At 43.1% G+C, this 17,529-nt stretch overlaps 1 protein-coding gene and 1 long non-coding RNA gene across 10 annotated transcripts in view; one reads left to right on the top strand and one right to left on the bottom strand.

The window, feature by feature from the left end:
* The window catches only part of DAAM2 (dishevelled associated activator of morphogenesis 2), a 204,453-nt gene extending 188,077 nt beyond the window's left edge, over positions 1-16,376 (top strand). For all 9 annotated transcript variants that reach the window (XM_064414530.1, XM_064414537.1, XM_064414529.1 and 6 more), the window contains 3 exons: positions 356-487; positions 8,723-8,893; positions 10,262-16,376. In XM_064414530.1, coding sequence (XP_064270600.1) covers positions 356-487; positions 8,723-8,893; positions 10,262-10,477 — 519 coding nt within the window. In that variant the 3' untranslated portion in view covers positions 10,478-16,376. The remainder of the gene's footprint in view (positions 1-355; positions 488-8,722; positions 8,894-10,261) is intronic.
* LOC135297232 (uncharacterized) lies at positions 481-10,269 on the bottom strand. The gene is made up of 3 exons (XR_010359275.1): positions 9,689-10,269; positions 2,205-2,760; positions 481-1,253 (listed from the first exon to the last, which is right to left on the bottom strand). It is a non-coding gene; the product is annotated as an uncharacterized LOC135297232 (long non-coding RNA).
* Positions 16,377-17,529: the final 1,153 nt, after the last annotated feature.

Raw genomic sequence — 17,529 nt, 5'->3', positions numbered from 1 at the left:
GCTCTTTATCATTTGTCATTTTGCATAGGGAAAAAAAATGCAGCACTTCATGTAGGTGATGCTTAAATTATAAAGTTGCTTTAGAAACTTACCATGTTGATGGCTTTCTTGGGAGTGCTTGTTGTTTGAGGGTAAGTGAAACTGTAACCAGGACCTTCCTTCATCCCACCTTGACCTTCCCTCTCTTGCCTAAAAACTTCTGGCTTAGTGAGAAAGTGGTTTCTAAGTTAGAGCTCTGGATGAATGTGGGAGCAGAGCATGCTCTGCAGTGAGTGAAACAGATGGAGTGTCCTGCTGCCTTCCTCATCACTGAGGAATCTTTGACACTTGCCTGTCTCTATCTCTTCTCTTGTAGGAACTGGATTATCAGAAGAGACGCATGCGAGAATCAGGGGACAGGTTTGTTCCCGTGATGAGTGATTTCATCACTGTGGCCAGTTTTAGCTTCTCAGAGTTAGAAGACCTTCTCAACGAGGCTAGAGACAAGGTAAGAATTCCTTTTGAAGTGATTAGTTTCATTAGCTCAGTCAAAAGCCTGAATTAAAATGGAAACAGTGATTTAATGTACTGGGACTGCCGTGAAAAATTAATAGACACTGAAAATTGTTTAGGCTGAAGTTTCTTATTTTTTCTAATGTGGTCTATATCCGTTTAGAACATATTTGCTCTTACCCACTTTTTCTAATTTTCCTTCACATTATTCTTGTGTGGCATAGAATTGCAGTGGCAATATCCTGCATTACAGGATACCACACCTTGCCACAGTGTGGAAGGGAATGCCTTTTAAGCCATTGCTGATAAAGGGTTCCTTTGTTAGTGATGGTGACTTCACATCTTTTTACCTTCTCCTTCTGACTGCATTCCACTTTGCTCATTCATCTAGGGACATCTGTGCTTTGTCTCTTTCCTTTAAAAATGTACCTGGTAGTTTGGTGTCCTGGTTTCAGCTGGGATAGAGTTAATTTTCTTCTCAGTGGCTGGTACAGTGCTACACCAGCTATGCTTGATCTTTTCCACGCCTCTGTTACTGGGTGTATTTCAGTACAAAGATAGAAATCCCAAACATGTGTGGTTTGTCTGAAGTTTTTGGGTTCTTCTTACACACCCAGAACCATGTGTGTGTTTATTCTTCAGGTGCTGCTGCAATCATTTTGTCCTTTCACTGTCTGCACCTCCATTACCAGATTGGTACATCTGAGGTGCTTGTTCTTTGCTGATGGCTGGAATCTGGCACTAGTCCCTCTGTCTCTCAGCTGAATGAGGAAGAATTTATATGAAAAGATCATAAGCATATGAAAATGTTTAGAGAAGAGCAAGTTTTAAAGTAAATTGTATGTAATGGCAAATCTGCCCTTGTTGGCTGGCACGTTAAAAGTGCTTGGCTATGTGAAGCAAATGGGTTATTTCTTTTGGATTGAATTGTTTCCACTCTGGTGTCAGTCCTTTCAGTGTTAAAGGACCTATGGCATTACTAATGAAAGCTGTGCTGTTGGATCAGTACGCCAATTATTAAAAATTTAGATTTTAAAAATATAGGCTGAGGATCATGACAGTAAGACTCCTCATTCATCCAGTTCCTCTGCAATGGTGTTATTTTGTGATTCAAAAACACTTCCTTACTGTGGAGATAAACTTGGTAATAGTGACTTGCAGCTGCAAACGCAGGAGCTACTGGCTGTCATTGAGGGCTGCCCTGGCAAACACCAGTGAGGCAGTACCTCTTGCAATGCTCAGAGGGCAAAGCTGGGCAGTCTAACTCCTCTAAAAAATTGTGGGGAGAATAATGTGATTAATTATTTCATAGTATCATAGAATGGTTTGGATTAGAAGGGACCTTAAAGATCATGTAGTTCCAACCTCCTCTGCCCAGTCATGGGCAGAGACACCTCCCACTAGACTGCGTTGCTCAGAGCCCTCTCCAGCCTGGCCCTGAACGCTTCCATTTTTTCATTGTTGTCATGTTGCTTGAGAAAATTCATGCTACGTCCAGTATAATAATGTTTACACCATACTGGCTTTCTATGCACAAAAAAAAAAAAAAAAAAACAAACCAAAAAAACAACAAAAAAAAAACCCATTCTGTGACCCCACTAAATTTACTGAGAAAAACTTGGTTTTCTATGTTCTGGGGGCTTTTGTGTTATGACTGGGTAAAATTTTCAACTTCATTATAGTTAGGCACACATTTTTTGAAAGATACTCACCCTGTCCATGGCTTAGACTGCACACTTTTGGTTTGGTGTTAAACATGATGGTGCTCCTTTCTTTTTGGCACATCAGGACAAAAACTCAATGCAAATTCTTTATAAGTTCAGTTGGGGGTTAAAAACCAGCAAGTGGTACATGTTCAGCACAGCAATGCAAGTTTCCTTGATCAGACATTTTCAGGAAAAATGCCATTCTTTTGCTTTAAAAATAACCAGAGAAACTCCCTGCAGACAGACCAGTATGTCTGGAAGCTGTTGTACGCTTTTTTAGACATAGCCAACATAAAGCACTCAACATAAAGAGATGTTTTATTTTAATGACTATAACATGCTTAGGAAACGTTACTCTACCTTCTCCTCACACACCCTTGCTATGTTTGAACACACACCATTCCAACTTTTTCTCAACCTATGGCTTTGGCTCTTCCACTGGCAAAAAGCTGCTTTTGGACTCCAGTAAGGGAACTGTCTGTCCTTACCAGTGTTGAGCTATTTCTCATGTTTGCTTCATATTATTTTGGCCCTCTCTTCTTCCTCTTTTCCTCTTTTCTTTCTTAAAAAAAAAAAAAAAAAAAAAAGGAAAAAGCTGGAAATTTTCAACAAACCAGATGTTCTTCGCAAAGCTTATAACATCTTCCAACCTCAATGGGTTCTCTGTGCTTGTTGAATCACAAGCTTTTTTCTTACCATGGAAACATAATGGAACTAGCCAATTAAAGGAAGAGAAGGACCAAGGCATCTGATTGTCCTGTTCTTTTTTTTGATTTCTCAAAGCAAAGATAATTGAGCAAAAAAGGTAGTGGGGCAGGGAGGACTTTGCACAATATCCAAATGAGCCTAGGAAGAACTGGTCTGACTCACAGATTTATTAATAATAATGAAGCCCTAGTTTTAACAGCTGAAGTTGGATATCCTAAATATAGATGTGGTTAATTGATTACCATGAGTTAATCAGACCCATGTTTTCTCAGCTGGGATTTAAAACAATATAACTTATCTTTTGCAAACTGGGGAAGTTTTATATTTAAAAAGAAAAAATCAATATTAGCAAAAGTAATTTCTTTAGTGATGGAAACAATCCATTACCAAGGTGTGGTGCTGAGCTTCTCAGCAGACAATATTTTTCACAATCCCATGTAGGTACTGACCTTTTTGGCTTTTTTGCTTGAATAGAACTGTTCAAAGTCAGTGGCCATGGGGAGGAAGTGATATTTTAAATTTAAAGGGCCAGGTTGTCAGATGCAAGTATCCATGTTTTAGAGGAAGCCTTGTAACTGTACTTATCATCATACAGTAAACAGATGGCTTGGTTAAGAACTGATTGAAAACTTAGACCAACACTCTAAACAGGCTTTCCAGCACAGCTGGTTCTTGTTCTTTTTGTGTTTTTCTCACTTTCAATACCACTTTATAAGGGAGTATATAGATTAGATCAAGGGATAATGTTTTCTGCCATTTCCCATAAACTGGAAGATGGGGGCAGGAGAAAGTGAAACTCTGCCCTGGAATCCTTCACCAGTTTTTATGTGTTTGAACAGATGAAAAATTGATTTTTTTTAAACAAAAAAAAGAAGAGGTTGAATTTTATTCATGCATTTTTTTTCTCTGTTTCCTGTGGGAAAGCAATGAAAATGCCCAAGCAGAGGAAGAGTAACCTCCTATGGTATGAATTTTATTTTTCTAGTTGAAAAAGGTGACATTTGTCCTATATTAATCTTTACTATGTACTTAAATATTGACAGGTATGAACTTAGATCACTAGGCTTCCAGAGAACTGTTCTGCTTTGTGCTTGGTTTATAACAAACCTGTTTTGAAGACACTTTGGATCTTGTTAGGAGTACAAAGTCTGCTTGCTCAGATATTGCCATTCCTGTGCTAAATGTCAGACTTAAGCCTCTCTATAGAGACGCTGTGGAGATTACTGCCTGGGCAACGTGGGTAAGAAAAGTGTCCATTTCCAGTCTGTCTGATGACAGTTCCTCTCAAGCAAGGTATTTATCATGATGGAGAAAGGAGTTCAGAATCTACACATACATTTAATAAGCTTAGCACTTAAGTGACTGTTTTGAAGAACAGAAAGGCAGTGAAAGCTTGCTGAGTGAAAACCATTTAAGAAAATACTCATTAATGGCAGAATGCTATGAAGCACAAAGAAATGCTATAGTCCAAGTGCTAGTTATAGTTATAGTATTAGTTATAGGCTGTGCACTTCAGTTGTGCATTTTGGGGACTGGTGTTTTCTGTGAGCCACTGGGGAAATGAGTAAGGCATGTGTCAGGACAGAGATTGAGAATGCCAAGATGAAGTATTCTACAAATAAATTTGGTAAATAAATCACACAGCTGTTGTACAGTAACAGAACTTCAGATGCTGCAGTGCAGGTTGGCATCTTATGTACGAGAAAAGTTTAAAGCACCTGCAACTCAATGTAAGTGTTAAACTCCTGGGAGAATCGTTTAAGAGCATTTAGGCACAAAAAGAGTTGGGCCCAGTCCTGCCTGAAATTGGCAGGCCTCTTTCCATTAACTGATCTGATGCTGTCCCATAAAGAGAAGAGACATTTATTTGACCTGCCTCAGTAGTGAATTGGTGTCTTCATAAGAGCACACTCAAGAGCACTTGTCTGAGGAATACGGTTCATGTTCCATGGCTGCGTGGTATAATTCAGTTGCATATTGGCTCTTCCCGCAACAGCAGACAGCATAGACAGCAGGAAATTTTTATCATGGCTGTTTTTCCTTCTCCTCATAGAGCCCCATTCCTGCCGTTTCCAGAGGTCTTCTGCCACTGTTTAACATTTCATTGGCAAGCATAGCAAAGTTTGTGTGTGCTGCTGTCCCGCTTTCCCTCTCCTTGCTAAAATGGCTTTTTAAAATAAACAACTGTCTAAACGATTTGCTTTGGCAAGAGGATAAATTCAGTGGAAAGTTTGGCAGAGGAAACAGAACTGGCACTGAGCTCGTGGACCTGTTATATCATGGAGCTTGGGGGCCCTTATGGTGCAGAAATGAATTTTTTAATGAAAATAGATATACCATTCTGTGTTACAGTGGAAAACCTGCTGAAACACAGTTTTCCATTTTGCTTTTGCCCATGTCATCTGTCCCCAAATGACTTCAGGAATAAGCAAGTTTCAGCCCTTGTTCCACAATATTAGAGGACATCGCAAAATTCTGGGAAGCATTTTTCATGCATGAGGACTTAACTACAGGTTTCACAACTGTGCACAAGAGCTGGTGTTGTTTGGCAGGGAATCTGGCCATGGAACAGTCAAGCAATCTGTACACAGTGACACAAATCCCATGCAGAGAGCAAAAGAGAGAGCTGTGATCCAGAGCACCTTGATCTGTGCCACTCTGCCTCTTAATGCCCTGAGTGAGGCAGGCAGTGTGATTTTAGCCACTATGGGCAAGTAGAAGCCTGGGTTTTGTTGACAGCATTGTGGAGGCTGTCTGCAGCAGCTCACTGCCCTTCATCCCAGCTCCGGTGCTTTGGAAAAGCACATGTGGTTGCAGAACCAGAATTACAGAGAAGTAGAAAAAGTAATAAAGCCAGAGGGGTCTGTTGTAGTTTAAGCAGTGAAAAGACAGCATGTGCCTCTTTACAATAGTGCATTACGTTAGTGCAGTGCCCTACAGATGTGAACAACTGCTTTTTGCCATTTGCTGTATCAGATTAGTGGGGCGACACTTTCTGTTCTGTAATGAATGGAGAACACAAGCCTCAGAAAGGAAGCATGAGCTCCCAAGCCACATCATGGGCAGAGCTGGCAGCAGAAGCTGGATCTCCTGACTTGCCTTCCTCTGCTCAGTCAGCTTTTTTTCCAGAGAGGGTAGAAAAAGAAGGAGAATGTTTATTTTAGTGAACTCCAGATTTTTCCTTTTGTAGTTATTTTAGGTCATCCAGCTCACAGATTTTTTGCTTTTTGTCTTTCACTGCTTTACAGTAAGTGATTGTGACCTCCTAAACCCTGTGTTACAGAGCACCAATGACAGGCTGTTCTCAGCCTCCTTGCTGCTGCTTAAACAACACAACACCTTAGACTCATGAGTGTGTCTGGAAGGCTCCCAGGCTGCTGAGACTTTCCAGCACAGCGACACTGTTCCTCATTGGAGTGGCAGTGGGGAGGCAGTGGCAAAAGCTCGTCTTGCCAGTGTGACACGTACTAGCTGGTCCTAGTAGGGTGACAGGCCTTGTGCAGAACATTTGCAGACAATACCACCCTCTAAAGGAGACTTCCATGTATGTAGGATCCAAAAGTCCCAGGCAAGGAATCTCTGCCTTTCCAACCTCCAGCTTCCTTAAGTGACTAGGAAACCCCTGTGGACATTAATGGACTCAACCAGCTCATTTCTGTGTGCCCTCTCACTCAGCTTTGCTGAGCACAGGAGGAACACGGGATGGAGGCAGTGCATTACAAGGTGCAACAGCTGTCTCCTTTGAGCTGCCCCTGACTTCAGGCTTTGCAGCAGTTGGACAAGCCTTCCTTCTAGCTGGCAGCTCTAGTCACTGCTCTTAATTTATGCTTTACTTTCAATTTTCACAGGAGTTAATGACAGGTGAGAAGAGATTCCAGGTAGCACATCCCCTGTGAGCAATGAGCATCAGGTGCTCTGTGTGTTCAAGGAGTGGTGGCAATGCCTGTGCTGAAGTCTTTCTCTGGCACTTTTCTGCCTCCCTAGCTGATTATCACACTGAAGCAAGCAAGATGAGAAAACAGCATACGGAGATGCTTTATCTCCTTCTGTGGTATTTACAGCCTGTATGCTCTCTGCCAAAGAGCTGGTGCTGGTTCAGTGTGGGTTACTGTAGACTGCTGCACTTCCCTAATATTCAAAAAGCCTATGTGTGTATTATACACAGATAAAATTACAGAGAGGAGTGGGGAGAGGGTCTAGGTGTGCATACTTGTGTGTATGTCTTCAGAGGCTTCAGAAAAAAGGAGTTAAACAGAGAAGTAATCTGTTGCTGTTTCTATGTAGTGTTTCCTTCAACTCCTGCCATGTTTGGTAGCTCAAAGCAATTTGCATTTCTTCCAACACTTTTTTTCCAAGATTCTTTGGGTTTCTTTGTTTGTTTCTGGCTGAGAACACAGCCTTTTTAAAGAAAGAAAAAAGAATCTATTGCTTCAAACTGCTTTGTGGGCCTGGCAGGGATAGCAGAGAAGGGGAGATGCTGAATCTCTCAGGCTGTGCCAGAAGGAAGTTGCTTTCTTTGGAGATTTCTTCCCCCTGCAGTTGACTGGGAGACATTGTTTATGCTTTACCTGGTACAGGGCCAGAAGGGTTTATAAGACCTGCTTCCAAACTCATTTTGTGCTGGGATCAGAGCCTGAACTGTTCTTACAGTCTTTTCCATTCTGCAAGAGCACTCACATAAGGAATGGGAAGCTGGCCTGTGTCAGTATGGGCTGAAAACATGCATCAGAGAGCTTGAAGACAGTCAGGCTGGTTTGGTAAATGTCAAAGTTTGTAAGGATGCTCTTCTGCTCTGTGGTTGTTTGCTAAAGTGCAAGAGGGAATGCTAGGGAAGCTGTCAGGAGTGTGTTCCTAGGGCTGCTTGCTGCAGCACTGAGGAGTGGTGGCTGGGCAATGGATGTGTGTCCTTACACAGCACTTACTGTACGTGTGTACATGCCATTGACAGACTATATGTGCTTGCATTTGAGTGCATTTTGGTGAGCAATGAGACATGCTTGGGAGTGTGAGAGTGCAAAGGAAAGAGTACAACTACTGCAGGACTGATGTCCAAGAGCCAAGGGTTGCTGTGAATTTACCATATCCCCATCAGGACTGCCCTGTGACTGAAGTCCTGCCAGTTGGCTGCCTCCATATGTGTCCTGCAGCCTCAACATTTGCCTTTTAAAATAAAAACCACTTGTGATGTATTCACTCTCTTTTAAGTCTGCCCGGGAGCTCTGGCTGCTTTCCTTGCCCCTCTCTCATGCCTTGTCTGTCTATAGTCTCCTCTCTCCCGGGCAACACCCTGACTCAGAGGACTCCAGAGAGATGGATGACATGGCAGAAGGTTTCTGAGAGGACAGACTGTAGTTTTATGGCAAAAAACTTTTACCTCCAGGCATTTTAAAAGTGTATTTGAAGGGAAGATGGAAGGGGAAAGTAGGGACTAAAACTACTTGTTTCCCCAGCTAGCTCACTTGTTTTCCATGCCCTGACTGTCCTGCAGCCAAGATGTGGCCACAGTGTCATCCTCTGAAATTACTGTATTGCCCTCAGGAACTAATGGTCATTTTTTGTATCAGTGGACAGTTAGTGCTCTCCAGCACTATTGCTGCATGTTGCCCGAAGGATATCCAGGAGAGCAGACTCTTCAAGGATGGAAGCACCTGCCTTAAGGAGAAGCACTTCTGTTGCTGGGGGTAGTTTCTACTCTTGCCACATGAATGCTCAGAGGGTATTGAATTACATGGTGTGGTTATTCATAAGCTATCCTTGCTGTCTTCACCAAACTGCATACCTAATTATGGCTCTTGTGTTTTCTGCCCCCTTGACAGTATGCCAAGGCACTGAAGCATTTTGGAGAGACCGAGGGCAAGATGCAGCCAGATGAATTTTTTGGCATCTTCGACACTTTCTTACAGTCATTTGCAGAGGCCAAGCAAGATCTGGAGAATATGAGGAAGAAAAAGGAAGAGGAGGAGCGCAGGGCACGCATGGAGGCCATGGTGAGGATCTGGGCACAGGAAGATGTTTCCTTCCCTCACCTTTTCATGCCTTGAGAGAAATTCCAGTGCTCACATCCTCTTACTGTTTTATGTTCTTCTCCCTGACAACTCTCTTTAACATCATTCTGTTCTTATATATTACATTTTCTCTGCTGTCTGTTTCATCAGCTCTGGAGGACGTACTGTTTGACTCCCAAATTATCCCCTTTTGGATTCAGATACCAAATCTAGCCTAGGCTTTTTTGCCCTGAGACTTTGCAGGATGGGGTTGCCACCACCCCATGCCAGACTATCCTGCTTTTGGGCAGCAAGCAAAGAAGCCAGATTTCCTCTGGTCCTGCCAAGCTGGTCAGCTTCCAGTCAGACTCCATCATCATCTGCTGTGTGCCTGTCATCTCACAGTGCACAGTGACACAGCAAATGCCCTGGCACCTGCTGCAGCCCTACACACCAGCAGTATTTGTCTCTGGCCGGCCTTAATGCCTTCATTACTGGGGCCGTGTCTGGCCTTGACGTTGCAGGAGAGCTTTGTCAGTTTTGCTGCTGGGGGACAGATGTGTGTGTCCCCAGGGGTTCGTGTGAACCAGCCTCCCCCTCTAAGCTCAGCCTCTGTGCTGTCTGAGAACTCGCAGTCCCTTGCCTCCTTCCCCCCTGCTGACACCTTAGCCCTGCTGCTGCCATGGCCCCAGGCCGCGCTGCGGGGAGTTGCTGATTTAAATGTTTGCTGAGCCAAAAGCAGTGGTTTTTTTTCTTTCAGAAGAGGAGAGAGGTAAAACACGGGGATTCCAGCCTTACTGTTAGACACAGGGATAAAATGCCAGGACATAGGCTCAAGTTTCCTCTCAGCCAGCCTGGAAAGTTCAGGGCCCACTGTTGAAGCACTGTAGGATGGTTTCATAGGCCTAGTATGCCGTGAGGGATGCCTTATGGAAAGAGTCTTCCTGCAATGCAATTTCAGAGTGAGCAACCTGCTTCCTCATAGCCACCACCATCCCTTGCCACTTCTACTGATTCTAGAGCTGAGCAGTGGAAAGAGAGAACTGAGCTGGCACTATCCTGCTGTAAAATTAGTGCAAAAACAGCAGCAGCATGGAGAGATCCTGTGTGTCCTTTTGCTGCAGGCCAATTGTGAGGCAGATGTGTGCTGCTACTCATTCCTCATTTCTCCTGCTTTCTTCTTGCCTGTGTGGAAAAGAAGCCCAGCATGGCTTATTGTTGCTCTTGGCACAGGTGATGGCCTTGTGGATAAGCTCCTACTCTTTTTTTCCCCTAATCTGTGCTGATGCATTTTAGCTACTTCTTGGCAGTGTACCTAGTGATCTGGCATCTTGGTTAGCTAATCCTAAAACTCTGTGTCCTTCTCCACAGCTAAAAGAACAGAGGGAGAAAGAGAGGCGACAAAAGAAAGCAAAAGCTGGAAGCATTTCTGAAGAGAGTGGAGAGTTTGATGACCTGGTGTCAGCATTAAGGTCGGGTGAAGTCTTTGACAAAGACTTATCCAAGCTCAAGCGAAACCGCAAGCGTTCGGGGAACCAAGGCTTAGAGACAAGCCGTGAGCGGGTGGTGACAAAGCTAAATTATTAATTACAAGAGGAAGAGAAATAATCAACCAAAAGAAGGTGTTGAAAAAGTGCAAAACAAAGGAAGATGAATGTGTGTGATGGCGCCTGGCTGACAGCTGCCCCAAAGGCTTTGGTCTGTAGCTAGAGACGTTACCTTTCCATGATCAGCTTTCCTCTCACCCTTCTTCTGTGCTCCTACTTTGAACCATTATAAAAGTGCCTCTGTGGATCCAGCAGGGCCTGTGACTGGGCCATGCAGAGCTGACAGATTTGCTTCTGGGAGTTTGTTGAGCCATCAAAGGCCCCATAGTGATGACAGGAAGTACTTGGGCCTTGCAGACAGCTTCACAGCTGGAACAAGTTAATTTTCTGTGTGCCAAAGTAAAAGCTAGTCATGATCTCCGTCTTGCTGATAACAGGGAAGACTAATTTCAGACCAACTCTGTAAACAGCTATCACTTCTTCAGGAACTAGACTGGCCTTCAGGGGTTTGTTGGGATATGGGTCTCAAGTTTCCAATTCCCTTCTAGAACTGAATTTCATAAGCCATTGATTAGCACCTGAAAAATGCATTTAAGCTCATGTCCTATATAGTATTTTTGTGTGGCCTACACTATCCAAAGCAAGTGAAGCTTAGAAAGAAGTCTTCCGTTTCTTTAACAAAATGAAAATCAAGAATCAAGATCAACAAACAATAATTTGCAAAAGTCTTTTGGATTCTGCTTTGCTAGAAGGAATTTTCTGGAATTTCTCAGTGGTTGAGTCTCAAAGCTATGAAATGCATCTTCTTGGAAAGAAACTCTGGCTTTCTTTTAGAAAACTAAGCCACTGCCAGGTTGGGATAACAAGTAGATAACTGTAGAGCCTGTTGTCATTGCTGGAGGCTGGCAAAAAATCAGTGGAAAATTTCTTATCTGTTCGTGCAAGATGGGAAATTGGGAGCTCCCTAGTATCATCCACAGGTCTCCAGTAGCAAACAGCAAACAGGTTCACTGCCTACAAGAAGTGAGATTTCTTTTCGACTTGATGCTAGCTGTGATTGCTGTTGGCATGAATTGGTCTTTCTGTCCAACAGTCTGACCTCCACTGCTGAGGAGGGGAACCACTTCACTCAGAAAGGTATGAATGGTGTCAAAGGAGAGCCTTGGAGCACACTGCTTTTTCATTTTGAAGAAATCACTTGGGATGAACCAAGGGAGAGCTCCATAATTAAAACTGAGAATTTTTTGAGGAGGACACAGAATTGTGTAAGCCAAGCAGGCTTTGGAGTTAATTCAGAAGAAACAAATAAATTTGTAGTTAAGTTATAGGAATTAAATATATAAGCAGAAAAGCAAAGAACCCAAGAAGAGGCTTGAATTCTGTGTGTCTTCATGGTTCTAGAAAAGGGATTGGATTGTGTGAGCTGTCATGGCCTTTTTTTTTTACCTTTTTTTCAAACTTGTCTTCTTTTTTTATTATCTTCCCTGGAGAAGGAAAAGACAAAAAGAAATACTGGTGATGGATTCTTCCTCCTAGACAGGAAGAAAAGAGAAAATATTTGAGAAGAGGGACCCACCATCTACAAATTGCTGCATTAGTCAATAGCACAAAATGTCAAGGAATCCCAGGGAAGTTTAATCATTTGGTTTGATTTTTCTCTGAATGTCACTTAACCTCAGGCTCTGCACTGAGTCTGCAGAACAGAACTTCCTCTGCAATGCACGCTGCCTGATCAGTATTACACACTACAATGTTGGAGAAGCAAACTGTGGTGGTTTTCTGAACACTTTGAGAGTTAAATAATTATGTAAACTATTAAAAGCAAAAAAAGATAATTGAGAGAAGAGAAGCAAAAAAGTCAGAATTGTTAAACTCTGATGTTTCATTGTTTACTGGATTTTGAGTCTCCCACCCTTGAATTTCCCTATTTAGGACATTCCAGACTGCCGCGCCTCTGTATAATACTCATCGTAAAGAGCTGGTATCTTACAAGAGCTGGGTGCATTCTCCTCCCTTACTATCCCACTCCCCTTCTGGGATTAGCTATTAACAGCAATGCCTATTGCAGTGGACACAAGCACCTTGTAGAAGAAAGACTATTTCATAAAGGTTTTTGAAAGTTTAAGAAAAAATCTCACTTTTTTAAGCATTTTTATTTTAAATTACAAATGGATTTTTAGAAATGTCTCTTGTAAATTATATTAACAAGCTCCTTGCTGCTCCCTGAAGTAGACTTGCTATATATCCCAGCCCTTTTGTTTGTCTTGTTTTAAAGCATGCCATGTAACCTATGCCATGTAAGCCATATGAGAGGTGGTAATATGTGCCAAATTGGTATACAGTTGAGTTTAAATTTGAATAATCCCTGAATTCCAAAGATTATGCTTTTAGGCATTAGAACATTGTAGGGGCTTTTCCTCCCTCTTTGTTCTCCCTGGGTTTAGGACTCACCCAGAACTTCATGTGTAGTGCCAAGGTCAGTCCTAGTGCAAGATGATGTGCAAGTACAGCTGCTTGCTTGCTCCCCAGGTACTTGTTTGATAAGGCAGACTGTCAGTGTGGCAGCTGCCAGAGAAGAAACACCTCAGGGCAAACCCTTTGAGTATAAATACAGCATTTCCCCTGCCCCTGTATTTGTCAAACCAGGTTTGTGCTGTGCTTTCTGAAACTGAAGTCACTTTGCCAGGCCACAAATGTAGCAAAAGCAGAGAGAGTGATAAATCCTCTGTCCCTTTGTGTACACAGTTCAGCCCTGATTTAAAGAGGTCCTGCATGATGGTACGCAACAGCACTCCAGCCACCCTGGGAGTCAGAGAAAGCTGCTATGGTTTTGCCACCTCTTTAACTCATACATTAATAATGAGAGTTTGTGCAGCTCCTGTAAATCAGCTGTGGGATCCTTAAGGGGATGGACAGAAAGCTCAGAGTCATGTCCTGATTCAATGCAGCTCAACTTTCTCAGCACTCCAGTGCCCCAGGCTCCCTGTTTTGAATCAGCGATGGTGGCAAAAGCTTCATTCAGTGTGCTGGACAGTCCCCCAGGCTCTTGACTCCATGGTGAAAGTTCATAAAGGTTTTGGAAAAGCTCAGTTTCACACTGACGCAAGCAGTGTTTTCATACAAGTGGTGACAAGCAGAGAGGCCCATTAAATTATGTACTGTATGAGATGAGGTTACCCACAGAGAAGATAAGGAAAAAATTGGCTCTGCTGTAGGGCCTGGCCTCAGATTCTTGCTGAAGCCAAGTTTGTCCATGTTTCTCATCTCTTGGGTACTGTGAGTGCATATAAAATACTCTCTTCTTCAGCAGTTGTAGTTGAGTTGCCAGGTTGAAGGAGAAAGGAAAATCTTATTCCTGAGTAGGTTTAGGAAGCAAACATGAGGTTTGCTTTTTCACTGGAGAAGCTGGAGAAGAGCTAGGGTCTGCTGTTGTCCTTGCACCTGTGCATAGAAGCAGCATTTTAAGAGAAGTCACTCTGTGATTGGAAATAAGCGGAGAAGGAGGAGATGTGAGAAAGAAAGGCATAATTGAAAACTTGTTCTACTTCTTGCAGAAATACAGTGATTGCTGACTTCATGATGAAGTTCCTCACACCTAGAAGAGGTACTTCCTAACTCTCCAGAATTTGTCCCTAGAGGTCTAGTGCTCACTCATGTCTGTGTCTCTGCACTGTTGCTGCATAGGTTGCATGAGGATGAGCCCAGAAAACACTGAAGAAGACTCCCTCCCCCTTCTGCTTGCTTTTAACTGAGTCACTCTTCACAGTCTGTTGTGTCTCTAGAAATGCTACAAGGTAAAGTGACTTCAAGGAGCAAGACTCTTCCATGCTGTGTAGCACAGCCATTGTCCAGGCACCAGTTCCCTATGAGAACAGAAGTAGAACTAGTGTTCAGGGCTGAGAGACTTCCTCAGTAGGGAAAAAAACCTGGATGTTCTTCAGAAGCATTTCCGTAATGTGTTCACAATGTCTGAGGAAGGGAAAGGAATTGCCAAGGATCCTGGTGGGAGACCATGGGGCAGGTGTTTCCATAATGATCAGCCCCACTGGCTAAATCTTTCCTTTTCTTTAGGAAAGATCACACTTTGAGCTGGATTGCACGGGAGAAGCTTGTGTCAGGAGTTTCTGTGAGGGGAAATGAGATCCGTTGTACAGTAGATGATGTACATGATATATGCAGTTTTGTTTCTAGGTTGGTTGTTTTGGGTTTTGTTTGTCTGTTTGTTTGGGGGGTTAAATGATTTTTTTAAAAAAGTGTTTTAGGAATCTCTAAGGGGAACCTGTAAATCTGACACCTCTATTTATTTTGCCTTATTTTAGTTTGCTATGTTTGTATGTATGTATACACTGCATTACAGCAAAGACTATTGAGACCGTGCCAGGGCATTACACCAGCTGGAGAGCTAGCTTGGCTCCTGTGCCAGCTGAGCCAGGCCAGGGGATGCAGGTGAGCAGTCTTGGTGTGGGAGGGGAGGGAGGAAAAAAACCTTTTGGCTTTTGTCATAATTACTCTGCCCCTGGTGATCCTGGTTGTGGGAAAGCTCTCGTTTTAAAGCTTGTGGTGATCTGATGGAAGCTGGTTATTTTAGACCACTTTCTACAAAAGATGTTTGTTTTTTACCATGCGTCATGATGAGGAGACTGAAAAGAGTTAAGGTGCATACTTGCATGCCCAAATTTCACCCTTCCACACAAATTTGGTCCTTAATTCCAGAGAAGCTTGGCTAGATGGCCAAAAGTGGTTCATACCCTGTAACTTCTCACCAGATTTAACACACCGGTGAGAAAAACTGGGACAGTTCTCCTTCCTCAGAGCTAATATTCCTCCCCATCTTTATGGCCAAAGAACGATTTCATCTACTTTACCTCTTTCCTCCTCCAGCCCACCTCCCCAGGTTACCTCAGGTAAGCAAAATCTTTCTACTGATTGGTTTGTAACCCATGGAGTCTCTGGCAATCAGAAGGTGTTTGGCCATGGCTCCTTGGCTCCTGCGCTTGACACAGGAGATTTCTGATTGCCTGCCATGAAAAGAGGTAGTCTTCATTGGCCATACCTTATAAAGGTAGAAGAGGCCAACCTGGATAACACAATTTGGCCAACTGAAAATATAGAATTTATATATTTATTTACATAATGCATTAAAAAAGCTATCTACTAATCTAAGTAGTAGTTTTGATGACCAGTATTCTCTGAAGCTGGCCACATTTGCGCACTCTGCATGCTGAGCAGGATGCCAGTCCAGTGTGGTGTTTTGGAAACTCATGTAATGAAAGAGTTTGGATGGTTCCAAACCAGAGTCTTCTGCTATGGGTAGTAATGTAGAATTGATCCACACTAAACAGTTCATGTTGCTCTGGTTTTACATCAGCATAATTAAAAGTAGGATCTGGACTAAAACTCTCCTTTAGACAGTTTTGTCTATTTACAGGATGTTCTACCACAGCTCATGTAGAGCATGGTCTTTTCAACCTACCCCACTAGGAGCTCTGAGCAAAGTGATCTAGAAAAGCCTCTCCGACAAGCCATTTGCCCCCTTCTTGTTGCCTTCAAACAGTCTCTTTAAAGCTCTTTGCAGTTTTTAGAATTGTGAAGGAATGTTCGGTACCTGAGCCGCTCTGTGCTCAACGCCTCCCTTCTAAGTCATCCCCACCTGCAGCCGTTCTGCTCCCCTGCAAGCCTGCTCAGCTTGAAACTCGCAGGTCACTTTGGGAGGTGGCCCTGCCTGCCAAGCTAGAAAGTACAGTGCTGCTTACTGAAGTGGGAGGTTGTGTGCTGCTGTAATGCCTTGGCCTATCCTCATTTCTTAGTCAGTTTAAGACTATAGGTGAATTAAATGTACAAATCCTGTAGTGTCCTTTTTATCTGTATCTTTTTATAAGAATATACTGTAATACTAAAAAACAAAAGCAAAAAAAATTAAAGATATATTGCCCCCACTGCGTCTCTGTACATTTTTTGGTAGTTTCATTTTCTGTGCATTTTGCTGCAAAGCCCAATAGGTAAGTCAGGGTCTGGGTGCAGTTTTTTGTTAAGCTCTGGGTTTTTGGTCAAGAGTATGCAGCTCTTTGGGTGACACTGTCACTGCAGAGCTGTTGAGAAGCTCCATAGGTTGTTCTGGGGGCACAAGCAACACCATGGAACACAAGCACATTCTCCTCACGCTGTGCAATGGTGAAGAGCTGATTACAGAGCCAGCAGGTTACCATATCCAAGGGTCTCCTTATAAAGCTCTCTTACATTCATCTTTCAGAACCTACATATGGTACATAGGCATTCACTTAAAGAAAAAGAAGAAAGTAAGATGGTTCTGATATCTAGGAGTTCATAATCCATGTCTGGACATGACTATTCCAAACAAGGAAGGGAGTGCAGGGCAACAGCTCTGACCCTGAGCTCGCTTATGTAACTGAGCAACATCCTGACAGCAAGAGCGTTGACTCAGAGGAGGAGTGGGTAGGAGAGCATTGCTGCCAAGGAAGGAGTTAAATAAGGCCAGCTGAAAAGAAAGCAGGAAAGCCAACATCAGGAGTGAAGACTTCAGAAAAGCAGGGTGGGGAGTCTTGAGAGAAGTTAGATGCAGAACAGCCGGGTGAGTAAGATGCACACAAGGGTTAGGGCTAATTTGTGGCTGAATTGAAGGGTGTGCTGAGGAATTGCTTGAAGTTCAGGAGCAGAACCTTGTCCTCATCATAGAGGTGATGGGTGAAACAGCTGTTTCATTCATGCACAGATCTCCCCATCTCTGTTAATGGAAAGAACATGCTGACAAAATTATCCTTAAGCCACAACGTTTAATTCTTATCTTCAACCCATCAAAGGGCAATGCTTTAACCTTGAGCTCCTGAGATCATGCCTAGCTTCCAAAGGGAGCCTTGCTGGCTATGCAGCACATTCCGGCAGCACTGAAGTTCTCAGGGACCACAGACAAAGCCCCAGCTGTTGGCTCTGGCTCTCAGGTGGGAAGAACTGCGGAAATTAGCAAAAGCAATCAGGGTGTAATTGCTTGCACAGGCTGAGGATCAACAAGCAGCAAATGGGAGTTTGAGTGCTTTGTGGGAAGGTAGTTGGCTTTTAGTTGTTAGAAAGACTTTC

This window comes from Passer domesticus, chromosome 3, assembly GCF_036417665.1.
Source record: "Passer domesticus isolate bPasDom1 chromosome 3, bPasDom1.hap1, whole genome shotgun sequence".
NCBI lineage: Eukaryota > Metazoa > Chordata > Aves > Passeriformes > Passeridae > Passer > Passer domesticus.
Note: the sequence above shows the minus strand (reverse complement) of the source record. Positions and strands in the feature narration are given on the sequence as shown.